Source organism: Salvelinus alpinus, chromosome 2, assembly GCF_045679555.1.
Source record: "Salvelinus alpinus chromosome 2, SLU_Salpinus.1, whole genome shotgun sequence".
Lineage (NCBI taxonomy): Eukaryota > Metazoa > Chordata > Actinopteri > Salmoniformes > Salmonidae > Salvelinus > Salvelinus alpinus.
In genome coordinates, this window is record NC_092087.1 from 58,431,178 (window position 1) to 58,454,172 (window position 22,995).

At 42.3% G+C, this 22,995-nt stretch overlaps 1 protein-coding gene across 4 annotated transcripts in view; it reads right to left on the reverse strand.

The window, feature by feature from the left end:
* Positions 1-22,995, reverse strand: part of LOC139565607 (solute carrier family 12 member 5-like) — a 298,108-nt gene that overhangs the window by 157,429 nt on the left and 117,684 nt on the right. The window contains exon 1 of one of the 4 annotated variants that reach the window (XM_071386061.1): positions 19,285-19,872. The exons of the other annotated variants lie outside the window; for them this stretch is intronic. Coding sequence (XP_071242162.1) covers positions 19,285-19,339 — 55 coding nt within the window. The 5' untranslated portion in view covers positions 19,340-19,872. Of the gene's footprint in view, positions 1-19,284; positions 19,873-22,995 lie in introns of those variants that run through there. 4 annotated transcript variants of the gene reach the window in all.

Below are 22,995 nucleotides of genomic sequence, written 5' to 3' on the forward strand. Positions count from 1 at the left end.
GTCATATTATATATATGCAGTGTTGTAACAATGTACAAATGGTTAAAGCACACAAGTTAAAATAAATAAACATAAATATGGGTTGTATTTACAGTGGTGTTTGTTCTTCACTGGTTGCCCTTTTCTTGTGGCAACAGGTCACAAATCTTGCTGCTGTGATGGCACACTGTGGAATTTCACCCAGTAGATATGGGAGTTTATCAAAATTGGATTTGTTTTCGAATTCTTTGTGGATCTGTGTAATCTGAGGGAAATATGTCTCTCTAATATGGTCATACATTGGGCAGGAGGTTAGGAAGTGCAGCTCAGTTTCCACCTCATTTTGTGGGCAGTGTGCACATAGCCTGTCTTCTCTTGAGAGCCATGTCTGCCTACGGCGGCCTTTCTCAATAGCAAGGCTATGCTCACTGAGTCTGTACATAGTCAAAGCTTTCCTTAAGTTTGGGTCAGTCACAGTGGTCAGGTATTCTGCCACTGTGTACTCTCTGTTTAGGGCCAAATAGCATTCTAGTTTGCTCTGTTTTTTTGTTAATTCTTTCCAATGTGTCAAGTAATTATCTTTTTGTTTTCTCATGATTTGGTTGGGTCTAATTGTGCTGTTGTCCTGGGGCTCTGTGGGGTGTGTTTGTGTTTGTGAACAGAGCCCTAGGACCAGCTTGCTTAGGGGACTCTTCTCCAGGTTCATCTCTCTGTAGGTGATGGCTTTGTTATGGAAGGTTTGGGAATCGCTTCCTTTTAGGTGGTTGTAGAATTTAACGGCTCTTTTCTGGATTTTGATCATTAGTGGGTATCGGCCTAATTCTGCTCTGCATGCATTATTTGGTGTTCTACGTTGTACACGGAGGATATTTTTGCAGAATTCTGCATGCAGAGTCTCAATTTGGTGTTTGTCCCATTTTGTGAAATCTTGGTTGGTGAGCGGACCCCAGACCTCACAACCATAAAGGGCAATATATATCAGAATATATCAACCTGTCCTTATTACTGGTCTAATTGACTAAGATGACCTGGCATAGATCTTGTTTGGGAACATCTGCTGATGAGGCCTTTGATGTTCCTGTGTGCTGTGATGGCGTCCTCTATCCCATGAGTCTTCCCACACATTGTGCCTCCATATCAAAGGCTTTTCCCCCTCCCTCTGCAAAGCATTGATAATGAAATCCCACTCAAATGTGCTCTGAGCTGCAAGGATCGCATCCAAGGAGCGTCCAAAGCCGAGGAGAGGGAGAAGAACGAGGGACTATGGCTCCCTGGAAAGAAGGGCGGGAGGAAAATTCCAGACTTAGGAATTTTTGGGGAATTCTTTGAAGCGCACTGATTTATTTTCCAGAGAAACCACATAATAAAATATCGGTTTCACGTTGACAGGCAGCACCAGCTAGTGCTTTGCCCCATTGCACCAAGGGGCAAAGGTCTTATGCAGTGTTAAACTGAAATAGTGGCCGTTTGATGAATCATCTGGAAGTGGTGTAGAAAATGAGGATGAGGGGATTAGGAAGTGTTGGGGTTTCGTAATCTCCAATTCAGGAAGACGGTGTGAGAAGGGACGGATCAGCAATGTGTGAGCCAAGGTCGAGGGATTACTGGACGGCGATTCAGAGGGGATCCCTTTCAGTGGGCGCAAGGTCCAATCGGATTTAACCCTTAAGACAGAGGGTGAAGTACTTTCACAGACCCCTGTGAAAGCGACGGTCGTGACGGACGCATACTCAGTCCACTCAGTCCTTCAACCCAAGCCCTTTGAGACTAGAAGTGGTTTCGGTGACACTTTTTACAAATGCGTTGATGGGCATTCATATATATGTAGGCTTTAATATAAAGTGAATCTGTTGTGAATGGTTTTTATATCAATACTATGGATTGCTATAATTGTAAACTGTATTTAGTAATACAGTTAAAGGCAAAGGAATCCGTAATCCTGGAATTAGTCATGAAAACGGACTGATTAGCCATCGACAGAATTGATTTGCGTAGAAACATGTAATAGTCCGAATAAATGGAAATAGACAGGTGCTAAATCAAACCTTAAAAACCAACAGCCACCCCAGCCACTCTAGTCTAGTGTAACCAAATACTCAAAAGACTCCCTTTAATGTCGTCCCATTTCTCTGTGTGGCAGTAGGGAAAATGGGTTTCTTTTGATGGCCCAAATGTGACAAAAATAGTTTGTGACTCTTTGGTTCCCGGAGAGGACATTTTTGACAGATGGTTTATTTCCATTCGCCGAGAATGTTGATAGGCTGTCTGTGACGAAATGGGAAATACTATTCACACAGCAGAGACACTCAGCGGCTGAAAGCATGCAGACATGTCAAACTGGCTTTTTTCAGAGATCTGAGTAACCTGGAAAGAGATGCGAGAACGCAGCTGAGAGACGTCTGCATTTCATACTGTATCCCGCGGCATTGATATTTGATTGGGTGATTATATTTACATTGCTATCACCACTTAACTGTGGTCTGTTTAAATAAAATGGTGGTCTGGCTTTTGAAATGCATGTTATTGAATCAGTGAAATAGGGAAACTGGTGATGATGTCTCAACTATGCTGTGGTGCTGCTCAGCATCAAGACTCTTTCAATAATGCAGTTACAGTGCTGTAGCAGAGTCCAGAGGCCTTGCAACAACACTCCTTATATTGCCTTCTGTTGCTATAGTTTGAAACTGAATCTGTTGTGTGTGTGTGTGTGTGTGTGTGTGTGTGGGTGTGTGTGTGTGTGTGTATGTGTCTTTGACAAGGCAGTAATCACAGAGGTTATCTGCCAATACGAGTCTTATCACTCATCTTCCCTCCCACTCTGCAGCCCACAAACTCTGCCCTGCCTCCACAAACCCTGAGACATAATCAAATAGAAGATAAACACTATGACAAACATTGACCTATTTGCACAGGACAATGGCCAACCCATGCAGAAACAGACCATCATTTTAGAACAAACACACACAGAGATTCTAGACAGATTTTCAGAATCAATATAGCAGACATTAAGACACAATTGGTTGAGGTACGGAACTGAGGCAAAACTGCTGGTGAATGAATGACCCAATCTCTTATTTGGTATAAATTACTATTTTCCTCAACAACCCTGATAGCTCAACAACCCTGATAGCTCTGTCATTGAAATGGTGAAAGGATAGCCCCGCTCTTTATGTTACTGCCACAATACCGCTAATTGAGTGATGCTCATGAACATTTCAGTGTTTTCCTCGTATTATGATGTATGAAATCAGATCATTAGCCATGGTTATTTTAAAATGCTCATTCTTTTTACAGTAAGTTTATATGGGGTTTGGGAAATCGTAGGTTACAAAGGTCAACAACACAGTCCATATTTGACTGTATAGTGCAACAATGACATATCCTAATAGGTTTATGGTTTGTTTCATAACCATATATTACCCTTTTATGACAGAAAGTGCAGGAGTCTTTTCCAGGAAGCAGCACAAACTACTAAGGTGTACATGCAGGTGAATTGGTTATGAAGATGCCCACTCCTCACACATTGAGATGCTTAGAAAGTTACATATTTGCCGTGCTTATTTTCTAAAGTGCTATTTCCTCTAAATACAGGAAACACATATGTACCCCATAATAATCACTCTATAATTGTCTCGATAGGTGGAAAAGGTTTGAATTGCTTGAGGGTGCATCCCAAATGGCACCTTATTCCCCACATAGTGCACTGTCACGCCCTGATCTGTTTCATCTGTCTTTGTGATTGTCTCCACCCACCTCCAGGTGTCACCCGTTTTCCCCATTAGTCCCTGGGTATTTATTCCAGTGTTCCCCGTTTGTCTTGTCAAGTCAACCAGTGCGTTTTTCTGTGCGCCTGCTTTTTCTTATCTCTCTTTTGCTAGTCCTCCCAGGTTTTGACCCTTGCCTTCCTTGACGCTGAACCCGCCTGCCTGACCATACTGCCTGCCCTCGAGCCTACCTGCCACTCTGTAACTTCTGGACCTTGTTAATGATCTTTTGTTTGTCCACGACCAATTCTCTTGCCTGCCCCTTGGATTATAATTAATATCAGAGACTCAAACCATCTGCATCTGGGTCTCGCCCTTTGCCCTTAAAGTGGACTACTTTTGACCAGCGCCCTATGGAACACAGACTGAGAGACAGCCACCCATGGCTGCTACTCCGTCAAAAGTAGCTGCCATCCTACAACTTTAACTAAAATTACAAATGAACCAATAAGCTTTATCGTGGACAATCACACAAATGGGCAGATTTATGTCAGAATTCAAGCTTTCATGGAATGGCTACATCTGGGACACAGATTATGGCATAGAAATGAGAGCTGGAATAACCATATCAACTTGACCAGCAATGACAATTGTCATACAATTGGACATTTGGACCTCGAATATGATTGCAAATGCAAAATGATGCCATGTTAATAAGCATAAATAATTTATTACATTAAGTAAATGTAGACCTTGAATATGATAATAGTGTCATCGTCAGTGTCACACACTCAACCTTAGGGTCACACACTCGAGCTCTGCTTTCACTTTACCTTTTGTGAGAACACAACTCTGTATTCAGGAACTGTGGTAACTGCGACTCAGCCTCTTGTGGTTGCTTGTTGTTGGTAAGCAAAGCAGGTACATGCATAGTATCCACAGTTTGTGAGCTAAAAATGAAAATCTTTCCTACGAGTATTATATTACTGATTGACTATGGCTTTCCAAATCGCCCAACACTGCTATTTGTAAGGTCAATTTTAAGTGAATGTTGTGACTTTTTAAACATTCCTGATGTACATAGGGGCAATAACAGAATATATGATCGAGTGATTCTTTCTCTTCACAGCAAAACTCTACAGAGCTGAGATATTGTATGCCCCAAATATATAGCATTCTGTTTATGGCATTCATTTTTTATAATTTAAATTGAAAAACTCAGTGTTGAATCAAGTGTTGTTTTTTTGTATCAGTTTATATACCATGTGCCTTGGAATCGGTACATCGCAAATGTCTTCCCATTTACAACCTGTATGGCGCAGCTGTTAAAATGTTTCTCCTCAAATGAAACTGGTATATATTTCTATTTTCTATCCTTTTCAGCCAATTTGTATCTTTAATATATGGCAGACAAACAAGTGCTCTACTTTCTGCCTATTCCACTTGCCTCCTCCATTTTTGCAGTAATGCTGCAATCAGTTGGTTGTAACTTTGGATTGAGCAGACATTCCCATATATTTTTGAGAGATGCATATGTGACATAACTGTCACGCCCTGACCTTAGAGATCCTTTTTATGTCTCTATTTTGTTTTGGTCAGGTTGTGATTTGGGTGGGCATTCTATGTTCTGTATTTCTAGGTTTTGTATTTCTTTGTTTCTGGCCGAGTGTGGTTCCCAATCAGAGGCAGCTGTCTATCGTTGTCTCTGATTGGGGATCATTACTTAGGCTGCCCTTTTCCCTCTTTCTGTGTGGGATCTTGTTCTTTGTTTGTGTGCAGGGAGTTTGCACATCGAAGCTGTTCGGTCGTTGTATTCTTTATTGTTTTGTCCTGTTTTAGTTTCACTTCGTGATTAAATTATGTGGAACTCTAAGAACGTTACGCCTTGGTCTCTTCCTTCCGACGACAGCCGTTACAATAACACCACCATTTCTATTCATAATATCATTAATAAATATAATATATATATATTTTTTAATAAACAGTTTTTTTATCAATCAGTATATTTGAGTTTACCCTTAATACTGTATTTATTGTAATATTTGTTCTATCTTATCTGGAGTATAACATTTAAATTGTAACCAGCTTTGTATTGCTTGTTTAAGAAAGGGCGATACTTTAAGCAAAGTTTCATTTTCAATTAGTCAGAAATTATAAATTGTAATCTGTATATAGGCAAAAGGGCAATTTTTGTACAAAGATTGAGCCTTTCTTCATAACATACTGGAAAACCAGTTCAGGTTTAAGTATAACTTATAACTTAACTTATCTTTTAGTGAGCGGTTTAATGATTTAATATTTAATCATTTTTGCCTCCCAAACTTATATTCATTATATAATTAGGCACGTTTCATTTTGTCTGGCTTAGCAGTCCAAATAAAGTGAAATATTTTTTGCTCATATGATTTAAAAAACAAGTCGTCTGGGGTAGGCAGTGCCATTAGTAAGTAAGTAAAATGCGATAGGACCAAAGAGTTAATCAATGATTTTTCCATAAATAGACAAGTACTTACCGCTCCATGGTTGCAGAATGTTATCTATTTTTGCAAACGTTCTATTGAAATTGGTTGCGGTAAGTCTATTTATATTTTTTTAATGATCCAATAGTCCAGAGGCTAGAAAAGTGATCAAGATCTTCAATGAGACTGTGCAGGGATCCAGATTGTGGACTTATTAAGAAAAAACTTCAGTCATCGGCATACCTTGACACTTTTGTTTTTAAACCCTGGATTTCTAACCCATTGATGTTCTTGTTGGATCTGATTTTAATAGCTAGCATTTCAATGGCCAAAATAAATAGATATGGAGACAACGGACAGCCTTGTTTTACTCCTCTTTACAGCTCAATACTTTCTAAGAAGTAACCATTATTGACTAATTTACACCTGGGGTTTCTGTACATAACTTTAACCCATTGCATAAGAGATTCACCGAAATGAAAGTAGTCCAGGCATTTATATATCAATTCTAGTCATACTTTATTGTTTCAAGTAATTGTCGTATATTATCTCCAATATATTGTCCATTTAAAACACCTGTTTGATCAGGATGAACAATATCAGATAAAGCCTTTTAAAATCTATGTGCTATGCATTTCACCGGGATCTTTGCATCACAACATTGAAGTATAAGAGGCATCCAGTTTTTTAAATCAACAGGATCTTTATACTTACCACCTGGTCCTGTTTCAGTAGTAATGAAATCAGACCTTGTTGAGTACCTGAAAGTCTAAAATGTTTATAGGAGTAGTTAAAACATGTTAATTATGGATATTTGAGTATATCAAAAAAGGTATGATATACCTCTACTGGTATACCTTGCTTAGGGTTGCAAAAGTCAGGTAACTTTTCAAAAAAAATTGTTGGAGGATCCCTGTATTTCCTGCTAGTTCCTTATCCGGGAATCTAACAACCAGGATTTCTGGAAAACCACATTCTTTGGAATTTTGGGGGGTCATTTTGCAACAACTCCCATTTAAACATAGGTATGCGGCTCTGAGACCGCTGTCTGTGGACGTCAAACAGTCACCTCCCAAAAATTCACAACCAACGCGTTTCTGCGTACGTGGCTCCCATTCAAAGAATGTTTGAGCTGAGATTAGAATTAGAAAAGTAAGAAAGCCAACGGTCCAATATTCTAGAATGCGGCTGTTCGGATGCGGACTCTGATAAGCGCTTATGGATGACAAAGTTTCCATTAGTATAGTTCGTGCACATTAATCTACAATGCTTTCAGAAAGTATTCACACACGTTAACTTTTTCCACATTGATGTGTTACGGCCTGAATTTAAAACGGATTAAATTGAGATTTTGTGTCACTGGCCTACAGTACATACAATACCCCATAATGTCAAAGTGGAATTATGTTTTCAGAATTTTTGTATGAATTGATAAAAAACGAAAAGCTGAAATGTCTTGAGTTAATAAGTATTCAACCCCTTTGCTATGGTAAGCCTAAATATGTTCAGGAGTAAAAATGTGCTTTACATTTTACATAATAAGTTGCATGGACTCTGTGTGCAGTAATAGTGTTGAACATGATTTGTGAATGACTACCTCATCTCTGTACTCCATATATTCAATTATCTGTAAGGTCCCTCAGTCGAGCAGTGAATTTCAAACACAAATTCAACCACAAAGAGGTTTTCCAATGCCTTGCAAAGAAGGGCACCTATTGGTAGATGGGTAAAAAAGAAAGAAATTGACTATCCCTTTGAGCATGGTGAAGTTAGTAATTACACTTTGAATGATGTGTCAATACACCCAGTCAATGCAAAGATACAGGCATCCTTCCTAACTCAGTTGCCTGGAGAGGAAGGAAACCGCTCAGGGATTTCACCATGAGGCCAGTGGTGACATTAAAACAGTTAAAGAGTTTAATGGCTGTGATAGGAGAAAACTGAGGATGGATCAACAACATTGTAGTTACTCCACAATACTAACCTAAATGACAAACTGAAAAGAAGGAAGCCTGTACAGAATACAAAATATTCCAAAACATGCATCCTGTTTGCAATAAGGAAAAACTGCAAAAAATCTAGCAAAGAAATTAACTTTATATTCTGAATACAAAGTGTTAAGTTTGGAGCAAACCACACTGAGTACCACGATTCATATTTTCAAGTATGGTGTTGGCTGCAGCATGCTATGGGTATCTTTCAGCAGGATAATAACCTAAAAACCAAGGCCAAATATACACTGGAGTTGTTTTCCATGACGACATTGCATTTTCCTGAGTGGCCTAGTTACAGTTTTGACTTAAATCGGCTTGAAAATCTATGGCAAGACTTGAAAATGGCTGTCTAGCAATGATCAACAATCAATTTGAAGAATTCTTATTATAATAATTTGCAAATATTATACAATCCAGGTGTGCAAAGCTCTTAGAGCTTACCCAGAAAGACTCACAGCTATAAAAAAAAACTACCCAAGATGATTCTAACATGTATACTTATGTGAATGAGATACAGTATTTCTGTACTTCATTATCAATACATTTGCAAACATTTCTAAAAACATTTTTTCACTTTGTCATTATGGGCCATTGTGTGTAGATGGGTGAGACATATTTTTTTTTATCCATTCTTTGAATTCAGACTGTAACACAACAAAATGGGAATAGGTCAACGGGTATGAAGACTTTCTGAAGGCACTGTATGCCTGAAACATTCTCAACCTATTTGAATAACTGTCCAGTATCCTCTCATCGATTTATGAATCAATCTGTTCATCTTCCATGTATTCACACCTCCATCCATCCACCATTTCTCCCTTTCTTCACACAGTAGTACAGATGCTATGGAGTTAGCTATAGCCCCATTCAGTCTCATTAGCCACAGCCCAGCTACATCCAGTATGTGTGTGTGAGAGAGAGAGAGGCTTGGCAGTGATGCAGGCTAGCGGGACTGATCCCTGCTCACAGCCCTCCCTGCTAAACCCAATTACAACCCTGTGCTTTTGATTCCCCTCCAAGGCTCTATTTTGGGGAATTCAAACATCCACCGCCGACCCGCCTTTCATTCCTCTGCCCACTCATCCCCACCAATTAATGCTCTTTCTTACATGTTTAGAGATGCGGCAATCCCAGAATCCCGCAGTACACAACAGAGGGATCCTCCCACACAGGCTGTGTCATGCTCTCGGTTTCCTGCGGCTATAACCGCTGCTTCCTGATCCCCCAGCATCACAAGCAGACGAATACTAACTTCCCATATTGCTTACTTCAAAACAGCGTCTCTGGAGAGGAGGCATGTCAATGACTCATATTCATGTTGGTCTTGTTATAAAAATCACCTGGCTACACGTACATAAGCACACTCCCATACACACAGATATCCAGCACGCCCGATCCAGTTAATTGGCTGCGTATGAAAGGAGAAACACACATTCGGTGGAGTTACCCAAGCAATTAAATGCAGCAGGAAAGAAATCCTCTGTCAAAAAAAGCCTCCTTTCTTTTCAGAGAGAGAGAGAGAGCAGAGCATTGACAAAGAGGCTTGTGAGCTTGAGAACAGAAAAACGTGACTATCATGTGAAATGCAAATTAGATAAATCCACTGGGGAAAATGTCAAATCGTATATTAATGGGCGACTTTATTCCATTAATTGATTTGCTTATCAAAGTCAATGCATGATGGGAGACTGTATGGGACGGAGTGGTGGTATTTCTCAAGGTTAGCCCACTCATGAAAGGCTGGGTATTTAGATCCTATGGAACACTTCCCACAGCATGGACTGTAACCATGGTAATGCACATTACCCACTTTGCTGTTTTCCTAGCTCGAGAAAGAGAAAACAGCTTTAGGAGGACGAGGCACGAGGCAGGGTGGTCCGTTGGTAATGGAGTGTGGATTTCTGTGTTATTTCTCAGCGTTTGTGTTTGGGAGTGGGACTGAAATGGTGGAAATAGGCTCTCAGGCTCACATGAATAACAGTGGAAGATTTGTCTGGCACTGAACAAATTCCCATTGTGGTTCTATCGTTTGCTCTACGTGAAGTTTTGGACAGCTGACAAAATAAACTACAATTGTCAACGGAACTTGGCCTTGTGGAGTATGTTTATTCAAACTTATGTTGATATCTAAATATCTAGAAATGCACATATATTTTCCATTAATTTTTGCGATTAAATGGATGACTTTATTTGATAAAAATGGCTGTAACTGTCTACATAAAAACATATGGACTCTAAAGCGTTGTTCTTATTATTGTAACGAGTGCGTTGAGAGTCGGGAAGCAAGTTCAGGGAGTGAGTGTTTTAATAAATAAAAGAAACAATGAACACAAAACACAAACAACGCACCGACATGAAAACAGAGTCAATAACACCTGAGGAAAGAACCAATGGGAGTGACAGATATAGGGAAGAGTTCAGGTGAGTGTCATGAGCAGGTGCGCGAGACGATGGTGACAGGTGTGATGGATAATCAGCAGTCTGATGACCTAGAGCCCGGAGAGGGAGTATACGTTACAGTACCCCCTCCCCGACGCGCGGCTCCAGCTTCCACCAGCTCGTCAGGCTCTCATGCCTCAGCCGGCCTGTCAGGTTCCCGCGACCCAGCCGGCGACATCAGCAGGGGTGACCAGTCCGCTACTGATCCCCGGGGTCGTCCCTTTGGTTGGCGTCCTGCGGCTGGAGCCGAACGCGCCGGGGAGGGGGTACTGTCACGAATGCTCTCTCCGGCGCTCTAGGTCGCCATGCTCCTGCGTATCAGCCGGACTGACAGGTTTCCCGTGCCTCAGCAGAGGTGACCGGTTCGCTCCTGAACCCCGGGATCTTCATTTTGGTCGGCGTCGGGGAGGGGGTACTGTTACGTGTGCTCCCTCTCCGGCCTCTAGGTCACCAGGCTGCTCATTATGGCGCACACCTGTCACCATTGTTACGCGCACCTGTGTGCGTAGGTGAGTCATCAGACTCACCTGGACTCCATCATTTCCCTGATTACCTTCCCTATATATGTCACTCCCTTTGGTTCCTTCCAAAGGCGTTATTGTTTCTGTTTCTGTTTCATGTCTGTGTGCTGTTCGAGTTTCTTGTTTTGTATTATGTTTCGTATATTTATTAAAACACTCACTCCCTGAACTTGCTTCCCGACTCTCAGCGCACGTCGTTACAATTATTAGGGCATATTCATTTGATACTTTAATCACTGATGACTGCATTGAATGTAATTTTTTTTTAAAGCAAAACAACCTAAAAAACAACAAACAAACAAGTAAACCAAACAGGACCTTTAACAGACCAAATAATTAGTCTTCAAATATATCATGTCTGGGAGGGTGCTTTGAACAACTAACAAACATACAATGCAGCCAATGCACTGTGGTGGATAATGATATAATCCCATTTAAATGTACAGGATGTGCCGTATCAAAATAATCTGTATTAATAACACAAAGGAACAGGAGTAGCGCGTAGATACACCCAGACGTTGCATAATCAGTGCAGATGTAGCTTCTCCCAAGATGTGCAACAGCCTTAGACCACAGCTGCATGTTACATACCTGGCCAATGCACTCTGTTGTGTCTGCCAGGAACTGTAACCTACCTAGCTTCATGAATCAGACTGGGTTGTAGGATCAAGAGGTTAGGAGGATTATTCAAATATAGAACTAGCTAGATCCTAAATTCCGCTAAAGTCAAATTTGAACTTAAGCACCCATAGGCAAAAAAATGCATTACTAAGTGAACATGTGAGAGCAAAATTACAAGATTATGTTATACTGTTTATGCATTGAATGGCTTTGATGAGCACCTTCTCATCAAATATCGGTGTGAAATGAGAGGAGCCTAAAAACCTACAGCTGGCATTCCATAGATAAGATGTGGTGGGTGTAACCGAGATAGGGATAGCCTGGGGGAGTAGAACATAATCCTTAATGTGTCTAATCATCCTTGCATCTTTGCCTTGATGACAGCTTTGCACACTCTTGCCATTCTCTCAACCAGCTGCATGAGGTAGTCACCTGGAATGCATTTTAATTAACAGGTGTGCCTTGTTAAAAGTTAATTTGTGGAATCTGTTTCCTTCTTAATGCTGTTGAGCCAATCAGTTGTGTTGTGATAAGGTAGGGGTGCTATACAGAAGGTAGACCCTATTTGGTAAAATACCAAGTCCATATAATGGCAAGAACAGCTCAAATAAGCAAAGAGAAACGGCAGTCCATCATTACTTTAATACACGAAGGTCAGTCAATCAGGAAAATGTCAAGATCTTTGAAAGTTTCTTCAAGCGCAGTCGCAAAAACCATCAAACACTATGATGAAACTGGCTCTCATGAGGACTGCCACAAGAAAGGAAGACCGAGAGTTACCTCTGCTGCAGAGGATAACTTCGTTAGAGTTACCAGCCTCAGCAATTGCAGCCCAAATAAATGCTTCACAGAGTTCAAGTAACAGACACATCTCAACATCTACTGTTCCGAGGAGACTGCGTAAAATCAGGCCTTCTTGGTCAAATTGCTGCAAAGAAACCACTACTAAAGAACAACTATAAGAAGAAGAGACTTGCTTGTGCCAAGAAACACGAGAAATGGAGATTAGACCGGTGGAAATCTGTCCTTTGGTATGATGAGTCCAAATTTTAGATTTTTGGTTCCAACTGCCGTGTCCTCGTGAGACGCAGAGTAGATAAACAGATGTTCTCTGCATGTGTAGTTCCCACCGTGAAGCATGGAGGAGGAGGTGTGATGGTGTGGGGGTGCTTTGCTGGTGACACTGTTGGTGATTTCTTTAGAATTCAAGGCACACTTAACCAGCATGGGTACCACGGCATTCTGCAGCGATACGCAATCCCATCTGGTTTGCGCTAAGTGGGACTATCATTTGTTTTTCAACAGGACAATGACCCAACACACCTCCAGGCTGTGTAAGGGCTATTTGACCAAGAAGGATAGTAATGGAGAGCTGTATCAGATGACCTGGCCTCCACAATCAACCGACCTCAACCCAATTGAGATTATGGTTTGAGATGAGTTGGACCGCAGAGTGAAGGAAAAGTAGCCAACAAGTGCTCAGCATATGTGGGAACTCCTTTAAGACTGTTGGAAAAGCATTCAAGGTGAAGCTGGTTGAGAGAATGCCAAGAGTGTGCAAAGCTGTCATCAAGGCAAAGGGTGGCTACTTTGAAGAATCTCAAATATTTAACACTTTTTTGGTTAATACATGATTCCATATGTGTTATTTAGTAGTTTTGATGTCTTCACTCTTATTCTACAATGTAGAAAATAGTAAAAATAAAGAAAAACCCTTGAATGAGTAGGTGTGTCCAAATGTGTGTGTGCACATGTGTGTGTGTCCGTGTGTGTGATAGACTGGTTACGTTGGATATGTTAATTAGTGCTGCATGAGTCAACAGCCTTTTCAGAGAGCCGCCCCATCGTCACTAATTACACACTCCTGCATTTAGAGTTTTAATTGGGAAACCGATCTGTGAATAACACCCCTTCCTATCTGGATTTCAACTGGTGTGGGTTAGCATAATTAGCCAAAATTAGCCTTCATCTGCCCCATCTTTATAAATCTGTGATTGTTTCCATATTTTCATTATTACCTTTTGTTCAGATTAATTACGCAACATGTAATTATGCCCTATGTGCTCTTGTATGATTTATGAGCCATTGTATTGTATTTCTGAAATTGAGACTTTGATAAATTAGTAATGATTCTCGGGTAATTATGTGCACCGTTGGGGCTTTCCCTTTGTGGTACTAATGATAACAGAGACAGAGGTGACATCACCGTCGAAGTGCTGACCCGCGATGCACCTAATCGCATCCGCTGAATCAGTCACTGTTGTGGAGCGCGGCTCAGGTGACTGTGTGTGCAGGTGTGTGTGTGTTGCACTGTATACACATTTGTCTGCGTGAACATGCATTTGTTTGTGTATAATAGTCAGGGCCGGCTCCATGTATAAGCGACATAAGTGCTTTATATTTTTTAGGAACTCGGTGGGGGGTCTCAACTTACTGTTGAGAGTTAGAATAGAAGACTACACAAGATGCAACTTTGAAATTTGGTTGTGCATCAGCAATTTATCTCTTATTTTGTCAGTCACTAATAGTCACTCAATTAGCCATGTCAGCTAACAATTTTTAGATTAGTAAGTTAGTCTAGCCAGCTATCTAAACATGTAGTAATCGTGGCTGAATACCAACCAGGCACGCAGGGCATGTGCACAGGGGCCCTGACCTCCAAGAGGCACCCATTTACTTTGTTAGTCACTCTCACTCAGATATCATTAACATGGCATAAGTCGTGGCGAAATGTGCAGAATTGCAGGCAATTAGCTTTAAAACTGCAAAGCTGTATTTCCACCTCATGGCAAAATGGGTAGAATTACAGAAAACTTGCTTTAAAACTGCAAATATGTCTCTCTGCCCAATGGCAAAATGAGTAGAATTGCATGAAATTTGTTAGAAAATTGCAATATTTTCTCTTCGTCCCATATAAAAAAATCTAGAGCTGGCCCTAAGTAAAGACCATGAGCGTGAGTACCCAGACACAGGTTCAGTACATCTGCCTCCTTGCCACGACAACGAATTTCTGCGATTCTGTCGCGGCTAGCAATCTCTATCTCTAACTGCGCATTTCTGTTGCAGGTCTCCCACTAGTCAACAGACAGAGAATAATGACGTTCCTTCTACAAAAAAAACTCCCTCCATTGGAGAATGCTCGGGGGACTTTTGGCAGTATTATGCAGTCAGCCCTAACTAAAAGATCATTAAAGGGCCCGTTTGCAGCGGTAGGCTGAGAGTCTGGATGGATGGGGATTGTCAGAGGCTGCGTCCCAAATGGTACCCTGAGTGATGAGAGAGAGTTGTTAACCCCTCTGTCAGAAAGCCCCCAGGCTTTTCAACAGTTGTCTATCTGTTTTTCTTCCCTCCTTTCCACTACTAAGCGCAAAAACACCTACGTATTAGTGCAAAATCACCTACTTATTAGCGCAATACCTGTATGTCTTCACCCTTGGAACCAAACATACAAACCTAATCTCCATTTGGCGACATCACTCCAAATTACCTAGACAAAATGTGTTGGCCCTTAGGGCTGTGGGTGGGGCAAGAATTTAGAAAAGTACCTTCAGTGCACAAAGCAGACACACACCATATTGCAATACAATTAGATAGTCTAAAACACACAAGATTTTGAAAATACAAGTAGTACATTTGGAGTATTTGGACACATCCTATATGCACTGGAGCCATTAGCATGCTAACAAGAACCCTATCTCAGGGCCTTATTTGCATATCTTGTCTCCCCTGCGGAATACACAATCAATGCTCAAACTAGGGAAAATAAACAAATCAAATCAAACAAAAAAAGAATCACATGCCATTAACCAACAATTCGGTTTTAAGAAAAATACCTCAAAAAAGTATGAAATAAAAGTAACAAATAATTAAAGAGCAGCAGTAAAACAACAATAGAGAGGTTATATACAGGGGGTACCAGTACAGAGTCAATTTGCGGGGGCACCGGTTAGTTGAGGTAATTGAGGTAATTGAGATAAGTTGAGGTAATTGAGGTAATATGTACATGTAGGTAGAGTTATTAAAGTGACTATGCATATATAATAACAGAGAGTAGCAGCAGAATAAAAGTGTGTGTGTGGGGGGGGGGGGGGGGGGGCAATGAAAATAGTCTGGGTAGCCATTTGATTAGATGTTCAGGAGTCTTATGGTTTTGGGGTAGAAACTGTTTAGAAGCCTCTTGGACCTAGACTTGGAGCTCTGGTACTGCTTGCCGTGCGGTAGCAGAGAGAACAGTCTATGACTAGGGTGGCTGGAGTCTTTGACAATTATTAGGGCCTTCCTCTGACACCGCCTGGTATAGAGGTCCTGGATGGCAGGAATCTTGGCCCCGGTGATGTACTGGGCCATATGCACTACCCTCTGTAGTGCCTTGCGGTCGAAGGCCGAGCAGTTGCCATACCAGTCAGTGATGCAACCCGTCAGGATGCTCTCGATGGTGCAGCTGTAGAAGTGTCCATTTAGAGTATGATGGAGTTCATCAATAAGATTATACAATCAAAATGTGTTCATATAGTCAAATGTTTTATTTAATGATGCACAGTAATCAACGTTTCTGAATTAGCTCAGACCTAAATGTTTTAGCTTTTTAGCCAGATAGCTAATTTATGTCCCTAGTTCATGGCCAGGCTGAAAATAGATGTGAAAATGTACTTTCTTGAAGGGTGAGCATTTCTCCTTACAAAGGCATCAGGGGAAGGAAAACGTTCTCTTCTCGATGTCCTCTAAAACCACAGAAACAAGAGCAGGCATGTTCACAGCACCTTACACACTTCACTTGATGAGAGTGGACAGCTACATTTGATGCAGCAACATCCTCCAACCCCTCCCCTTCCCCCATTTCCCACAGACAAAAACAGATTCCTCTAGCCCTTAAAAAACAAGGCTTTACAGTCAAAGTCTCTCGACGCAGGAGAAAACGGAGCAAACAAACTTGCGGGGCTCCCTTGTTTATTCTATTCTTGATTTTTAAAAATTACTGCAAATAATTAACAATATAGCGGCAGAGGCAAAATTACAGCTCATAAATATGCAAATGAGCGACGCAGAAATTGCATTATATATATTTCTTCCCTCCCGACCAATGCCTTTCATCTTGAGTGATTACAAGATGCAGAAAATACATCTCCTGGTACTGTAGCAAGCAGCTCTATAGCCTAGTGCTGCCTGTAACCCAGCCGTGTAATGAAGGATATAAATCAGCACCTTGGACAGCGGCAGCAAGTGCACCCAGATACAACCACAGACCGCACCACGGTGACGTTTCCTGCTGAAACAATCTCTCTCGCTCTGCCTTCCAAAGTAGTAGTATTGACTACACAGAGTTATTCAGGTTTGCTGCACACTGACTCCTGTATGCACAGGATGCATATTGAAGCCTCTGGCTAAATGGAAATGTGTGCTCCTATTCTGAGATCAGTGGACCTTTCTATCTGCTGCAGTGGGGGTACATACACTGAGTGTACAAAACATTAAGAACACCTGCTATTTCCATGACATAGACTAACCAGGTGAATCCAGGTGAAAGCTATGATCCCTTATTGATGGCACTTGTTAAATCCACTTCAATCAGTGTAGATGAAGGGGAAGAGACAGGTTAAAGAAGGATTTTTAAGCCTTGAGACAATTGAGACATGGATTGTGTATGTGTGCCATTCAGATGGACAAAAGATGAACGTGTCTTTGAACGGGGTATGGTAGTAGGTGCCAGGCGCACCGGTTTGTGTCATGAACTGCAACGCTGCTGGGGTTTTCACAGCAGTTTCCCGTGTGTATAGTCCACCACTGGACATCCAGTCAACTTGACACAACTGTGGGAAGCATCAGAGTCAACATGGGCCAGCATCACTGTGGAACGCTTTCGAACACCTTGTAGAGTCCATGCCCCGACGAATTGAGGCTGTTCTGAGGTCAAAATGGGGGGGGGACTCAGTGTATATCACAGAGCAGGAGATATCCCCTATGTATCTCCACACAGCCAAGTGCACATTCCATGGATAAAGGGAACGGCTTGCCCGCTGAGACAATCTGAATTCCATATATGGGCACATACGTAACAAAGTCAATGACCACATATGTTTTTCTGCACACACACACACACACACACACACACACACACACACACACACACACACACACACACACACACACACACACACACACACACACACACACACACACACACACACACACACACTTGCTCATACATACACACACACACACACCCACACACTGTAGTTAAACAGCTAGATGCATGCACAAGCACATACATACACATATACACACGGTCTCACACACACACACACACACACACACACACACACACACACACACACACACACACACACACACACACACACACACACACACACGCAACAGCGCTCGAGCAGTCAGATTAGCCTGACGCAGCGGGTCTGTTGTTATGCGGGTTTATCTTGCACTCAACAACCTGCCCTTGACGAGGAGCGAAGCGCCGATCATGTCTGAGCGGGTCGCACTCCCCCTCCATCCCCACATGCCCTGTCATAATTCTCCCCAAAAGATGCCCGCATGAAGTTAAATATTCATGTTTCGAGCTGCCACAGTCTATGTTTTCTATCATGAAGCCCTCGCGGGTGTGCGAGCTCCCGAGCGGCAGCGGCACTGTGACTGTTTCCTCATATGAAACCTGGCACTCCAGCGCATCTGTTGGAGCCCAGGCAGAAATAAGGGAGATTTGTTCACAGAAAATAAAAAAGTACGTGCGAGAGCAAAGGGCAAGCTAAGAACCCAACCCAGTTCAATCCAAGCATGTGAAAACAGACGATTAATAAAACAAGTAATCCTACACAACAGGTAATTTAGGTATTTATTGAAAGCCCTCTTTTCCCAGCGCCTACTGTATGCTATGGGAAGTGACTGATGTGAGGTACAGGAGGAGGATTGGGAGACGGAACTCGTTTTGACAGCTAGGGCAGGCAGATTAGCAGTGAGCGACAAGTTGGCATCTGTGTTAGCGAGCGGCGGTGTGCGTGTGCCCACGCTTGCCCGGGCACTGGGGGTCATATGCAATTTGAGTGTTTAAGGTGCCGTGGTGGTGGACAAGGTGGTTGGGAAGTTTGGGGACCGCTGCACCAGAGCAGTGTGTGTATCTCTGTGTGTGTGTATTTCTGTGTGTATGTCTGTGTGCTGTAATCACCCATCCGTCGTATATGGGGAGAAACCCATTACTATTCCTGTCACAGCAGCCTTGCAGTAAGAGGAAAAGCATCACCCCAAGCAGGCAAGCAAGTAGGCAGACAAATGCATGACGCAGCGACACACTCACACTCGAATGTATTTTTGTTCGCTACCTTCTGGATGTGTGTGTATGCACCCCACAAATGTGTATGTGTACGTGAGCGTGTGTTTTTGCGTTTGTGTGTGTGTGTGTGTGTGTGTGTGTGTGTGTGTGTGTGTGTGTGTGTGTGTGTGTGTGTGTGTGTGTGTGTGTGTGTGTGTGTGTGTGTGTGTGTGTGTGTGTGTGTGTGTGTGTGTGTGTGTGTGCGTGCATGTGCTTGTGTGTGTGTTTGAGACAGATTCAATCACTCACCCTGGCCGTTGGGTCCCCCGTCCCCTTCCTCTGTGTCGGTCAGGTTGTTAAGCATCCTTGCTCCTCTTTAACAGCTCTACTGGAGAGATACTACAACGGTATCAGCCCCTCTCCTGTCTTCTCCCCCCAAAACAATGCAGAACAAACAAAGTAGAAAAATAAGCCAGAGATGCTCTCCTCTGGTCCTGCCTCCCCTATGTGATGCTCAGCAGAGGAGAGAAGAGAGTTGGGCGAACAAGAACGAGTCCTTGTTTTCTCTCTCTCCCCCTTTGCAGATCCTTCTCTTGTCGTCTCCTCACTGGCTTGTAAGTGTGACTCTCTTGCTCTCTCTCTCCAGGAGGAGGAGGGAAAAAGAGAGGGAGGCTGCAATAGTTTAGTGGATGATGGAACGCCTAGAAGCAGCACAGTCACTCCCTCCCTCACTCACTCACTCACTCACTCAATCTCCCACTCACTCTCTTACTCAATCTCCCACTCACTCACACACAGACAAGCACACACACGCACACTCTCTCTTTCTTTCTGCACAACCAACGTCCCCCAACATAATCAGTGTAATTCTGCTTGCCAAATTGATCACGTATTCAAAGGGTCTTATTGCATGTCCCTCCCTCTCTCTTCCTCTTTCTTTGCCTCTCTGTCTCCCTCGCTCTCCCCCTCTTCACAGTTGTCACATGGAAAGGTGATTGGAGAGGGACGACTCGGCAGTGTTTGAAGAGCGAGCGCTAACCTTCCTCAGCCGCTCCACTTTGGTGTTCCTGTCCAACCCAGATGCAAAATGCATCAAAGTTTCTTCACGTCGCCTTTGTAATCAACGTTGGCTCGCTAGCGCTGGTCGCTTTAATGTCAAATGCAAATGACACATTGTGTTTCCATCACAAGTCAGGGCTTTTTGAACAAGCACAATCAATATGATCTGCGTTCAGCGTAGCTACAGCAAATGAAGACACACGCTCGTGCGGGCACACACACACACGAAAGCATGAACACACACACGGCCAACTGAGGGTCTCCATGGATATTATCATAATCCTCTCTCTTTGATCCTTTCTCTTAAATACAGAGAGCTTTCTACCCACCCAGGGGGACTCTAATCCATACACTCCATATTTATGGGTCAATCAGTGGCGTGTAGTCAGGGATGCCAGGCTTCCCCAAAAATGGCACTAATAAAACAATATATATTCTAAAAACATTTAAATATTCAGGTTCATCTCTCTGTGTTTTCATAATTTTCCATTAATTCGCAAGTGGCTGAATCTCACCAGAGAAATCATCCGCACGAGGGAAACAGCGCCCCTCTGTCTCTGTATGTGTAGCCAATGTATCTGATGCTGTCTGGACCAAAAGAGTATAACATGTTGCTGCCATAGTATTTGATTGATTGATGCTAGCAAGCATTTCCCCTCCATTAATAAAATCATTTGGTTTCAGACCAATCTAATCACTTCCTAAGCAAAACGTAATTTTCAGAAAAACGGGTCTGTTTCTGGTCTGCTTGTGTTGATGTCTTGCAGTAGCTCGCTTGTTAAATCGTCCCTTTCCTAAACCATGGACGGTAATTGGGATTTGGACTTGTGGTTATGACTTAATTCTCTGTACAGGCAAAGTATTATGATGGTGATTCTGATCTAACCATAAATTAATATGATGTGCCACTCGTCTGAGACGATTGAAGTTCAATATATAACCTAGACGTAGCCTAGTAGGCTCACGTTAACTAACTAGCTAACTTAGCTGGTTAATTTTAGCCCATGTGAGGAAGTTAGGCTAGCAAGCATTTTAGCTAGGTAGTCTATGAAAACAAAAACTAAAAGTGTACTGTATGACAGAGCCATAGACCGTTTTGCCAACATGAATGAAAGAGAGGAGGATGGCATTGGCGTTCAACTAGTCTAGAAGTAAGGTGAGTGAACTTTTTACAATTTTACTTACGCACGCACACACACACACACTCACACACACACACACACACACAAATCAGTACCATGGACAGCCACATGATATTTAGCAACATTGATTGGACTAAATTGTTTTTGGTATCTTTAAGTTTGTTTTCAGGTATTAAACTAAGCATATACAGCCTTGTTAATTTGATGATGGGTTAAATGTTTAATGTCACGCCCTGATCTGTTTCACCTGTCCTTGTGATTGTCTCCACCCCCTCCAGGTGTCACTTATTTCCCCCAGTGTATTTATCCCTGTGTTTCCTGTCTCTCTGTGCCAGTTCGTCTTGTATGTTTCCAAGTCAACCAGTTCTCCTGCTTTTTGCATTCTCTTTTTTCTAGTCCTCCTGGTTTTGACCCTTGCCTGGACTTTGAATCCGCTTGCCTGACCATTCTGCCTGCCTTGACCACGAGCCTGTGTGCCGCTCTGTACCTCCGGGACTCTGATCTGGTTTTGACCTTTTTGCCTGTCCACGACCATTCTCTTGCCTACCCCTTTGGATATAAACGTTGTAAGACTCCAACCATCTGCCTCCTGTGTCTGCATTTGGGTCTCGCCTTGTGCCTTAATAGTTTAAGTTTAAATGGTGCTGGATTAGCGAAGGCAGTGCTCCTGTTGTCTTTGTCCTGACTTGCGGTAACTACATGGTTCTAAATCAGTAGTTGTTTAGTAAACTGTAGAAAACATTACCTTGCTTGACCACGCTGCAGGTCATATACTGTAACTGTTTGTTACGCGCAATATTTGCTTTGTGGACTTCACCGAACAGATGTTGCTCTCCGGTTTTGTGATGGGAAAAAAAACCTCCTATGTGTAGTTGAATTTATTCCGCCACTGTGTGACCGTTGTCTTTTTGTTGTCTCAGCCTTATTGTGTATCATGGTGGCATATGATCGAATGGGGGTTATAGCGCAAACAATGCACATATCACAACATAGGTTGTAATATGGCTTTTTTATTGGCTTGGCATCCCCGGTGATTTTACCCACACACCGCTACTGGTGTCAATATAGAAGTATCACGGTCAATTCAAACAGCGTCAGTCATTTCGTCTTAATCGTAGACAGTACACGGTGAGCGGGGACAGACCGTCGTTTCTGTAGTTGTGGAGACAGAAATAACATCTTGTCCTTTCATGAGGTGTTGGCTCATACAAAAATGAGAAAAGCATTTGATTTTCAAAACCATATTCATCCCCGTGTGTGTATGTGTGCCACAGGTTGGGATACCACTCCACAGATAAGTTAGCGCTTAACTGTAATACGTCTGGGTAGCACAGATGCACACAACATATTTCGATATAAACTCCTTATTCGGATACACAAGGGATATAATGATCACAAAGCAAAGAGGGTTCATTATTTTAAATGGCTCTCCGGGCAAATCATACCATCGGACTGGTATGCATTTAATCTGCAACGTGTTGGATTATGTAATGTGTCTGTTTTTTTAATTGTTTTTATGGATCCCATGAACTCCCTCAAAAACAGTGTGAATTGTTATTGAGTGGATGTACCTCGGTTAATTTTTAAATTTTTATGAAATGAAACGGAATTTATGAAGCATTTATCAAGCTTTATGAAACCCTTATTACTTGTGTTACCGTGTTATACGAGTGTAATAAGATATGAATAAACAAGTAGTAGGGCTCCCGAGTGGCGCAGCGGTCTAAGGCACTGCATCTCAGTGCTAGAGGCGTCACTACAGACCCTGGTTCGATCCTGGGCTGTATCACAACTGGCCGTGACACCTATGGGGCTGCAA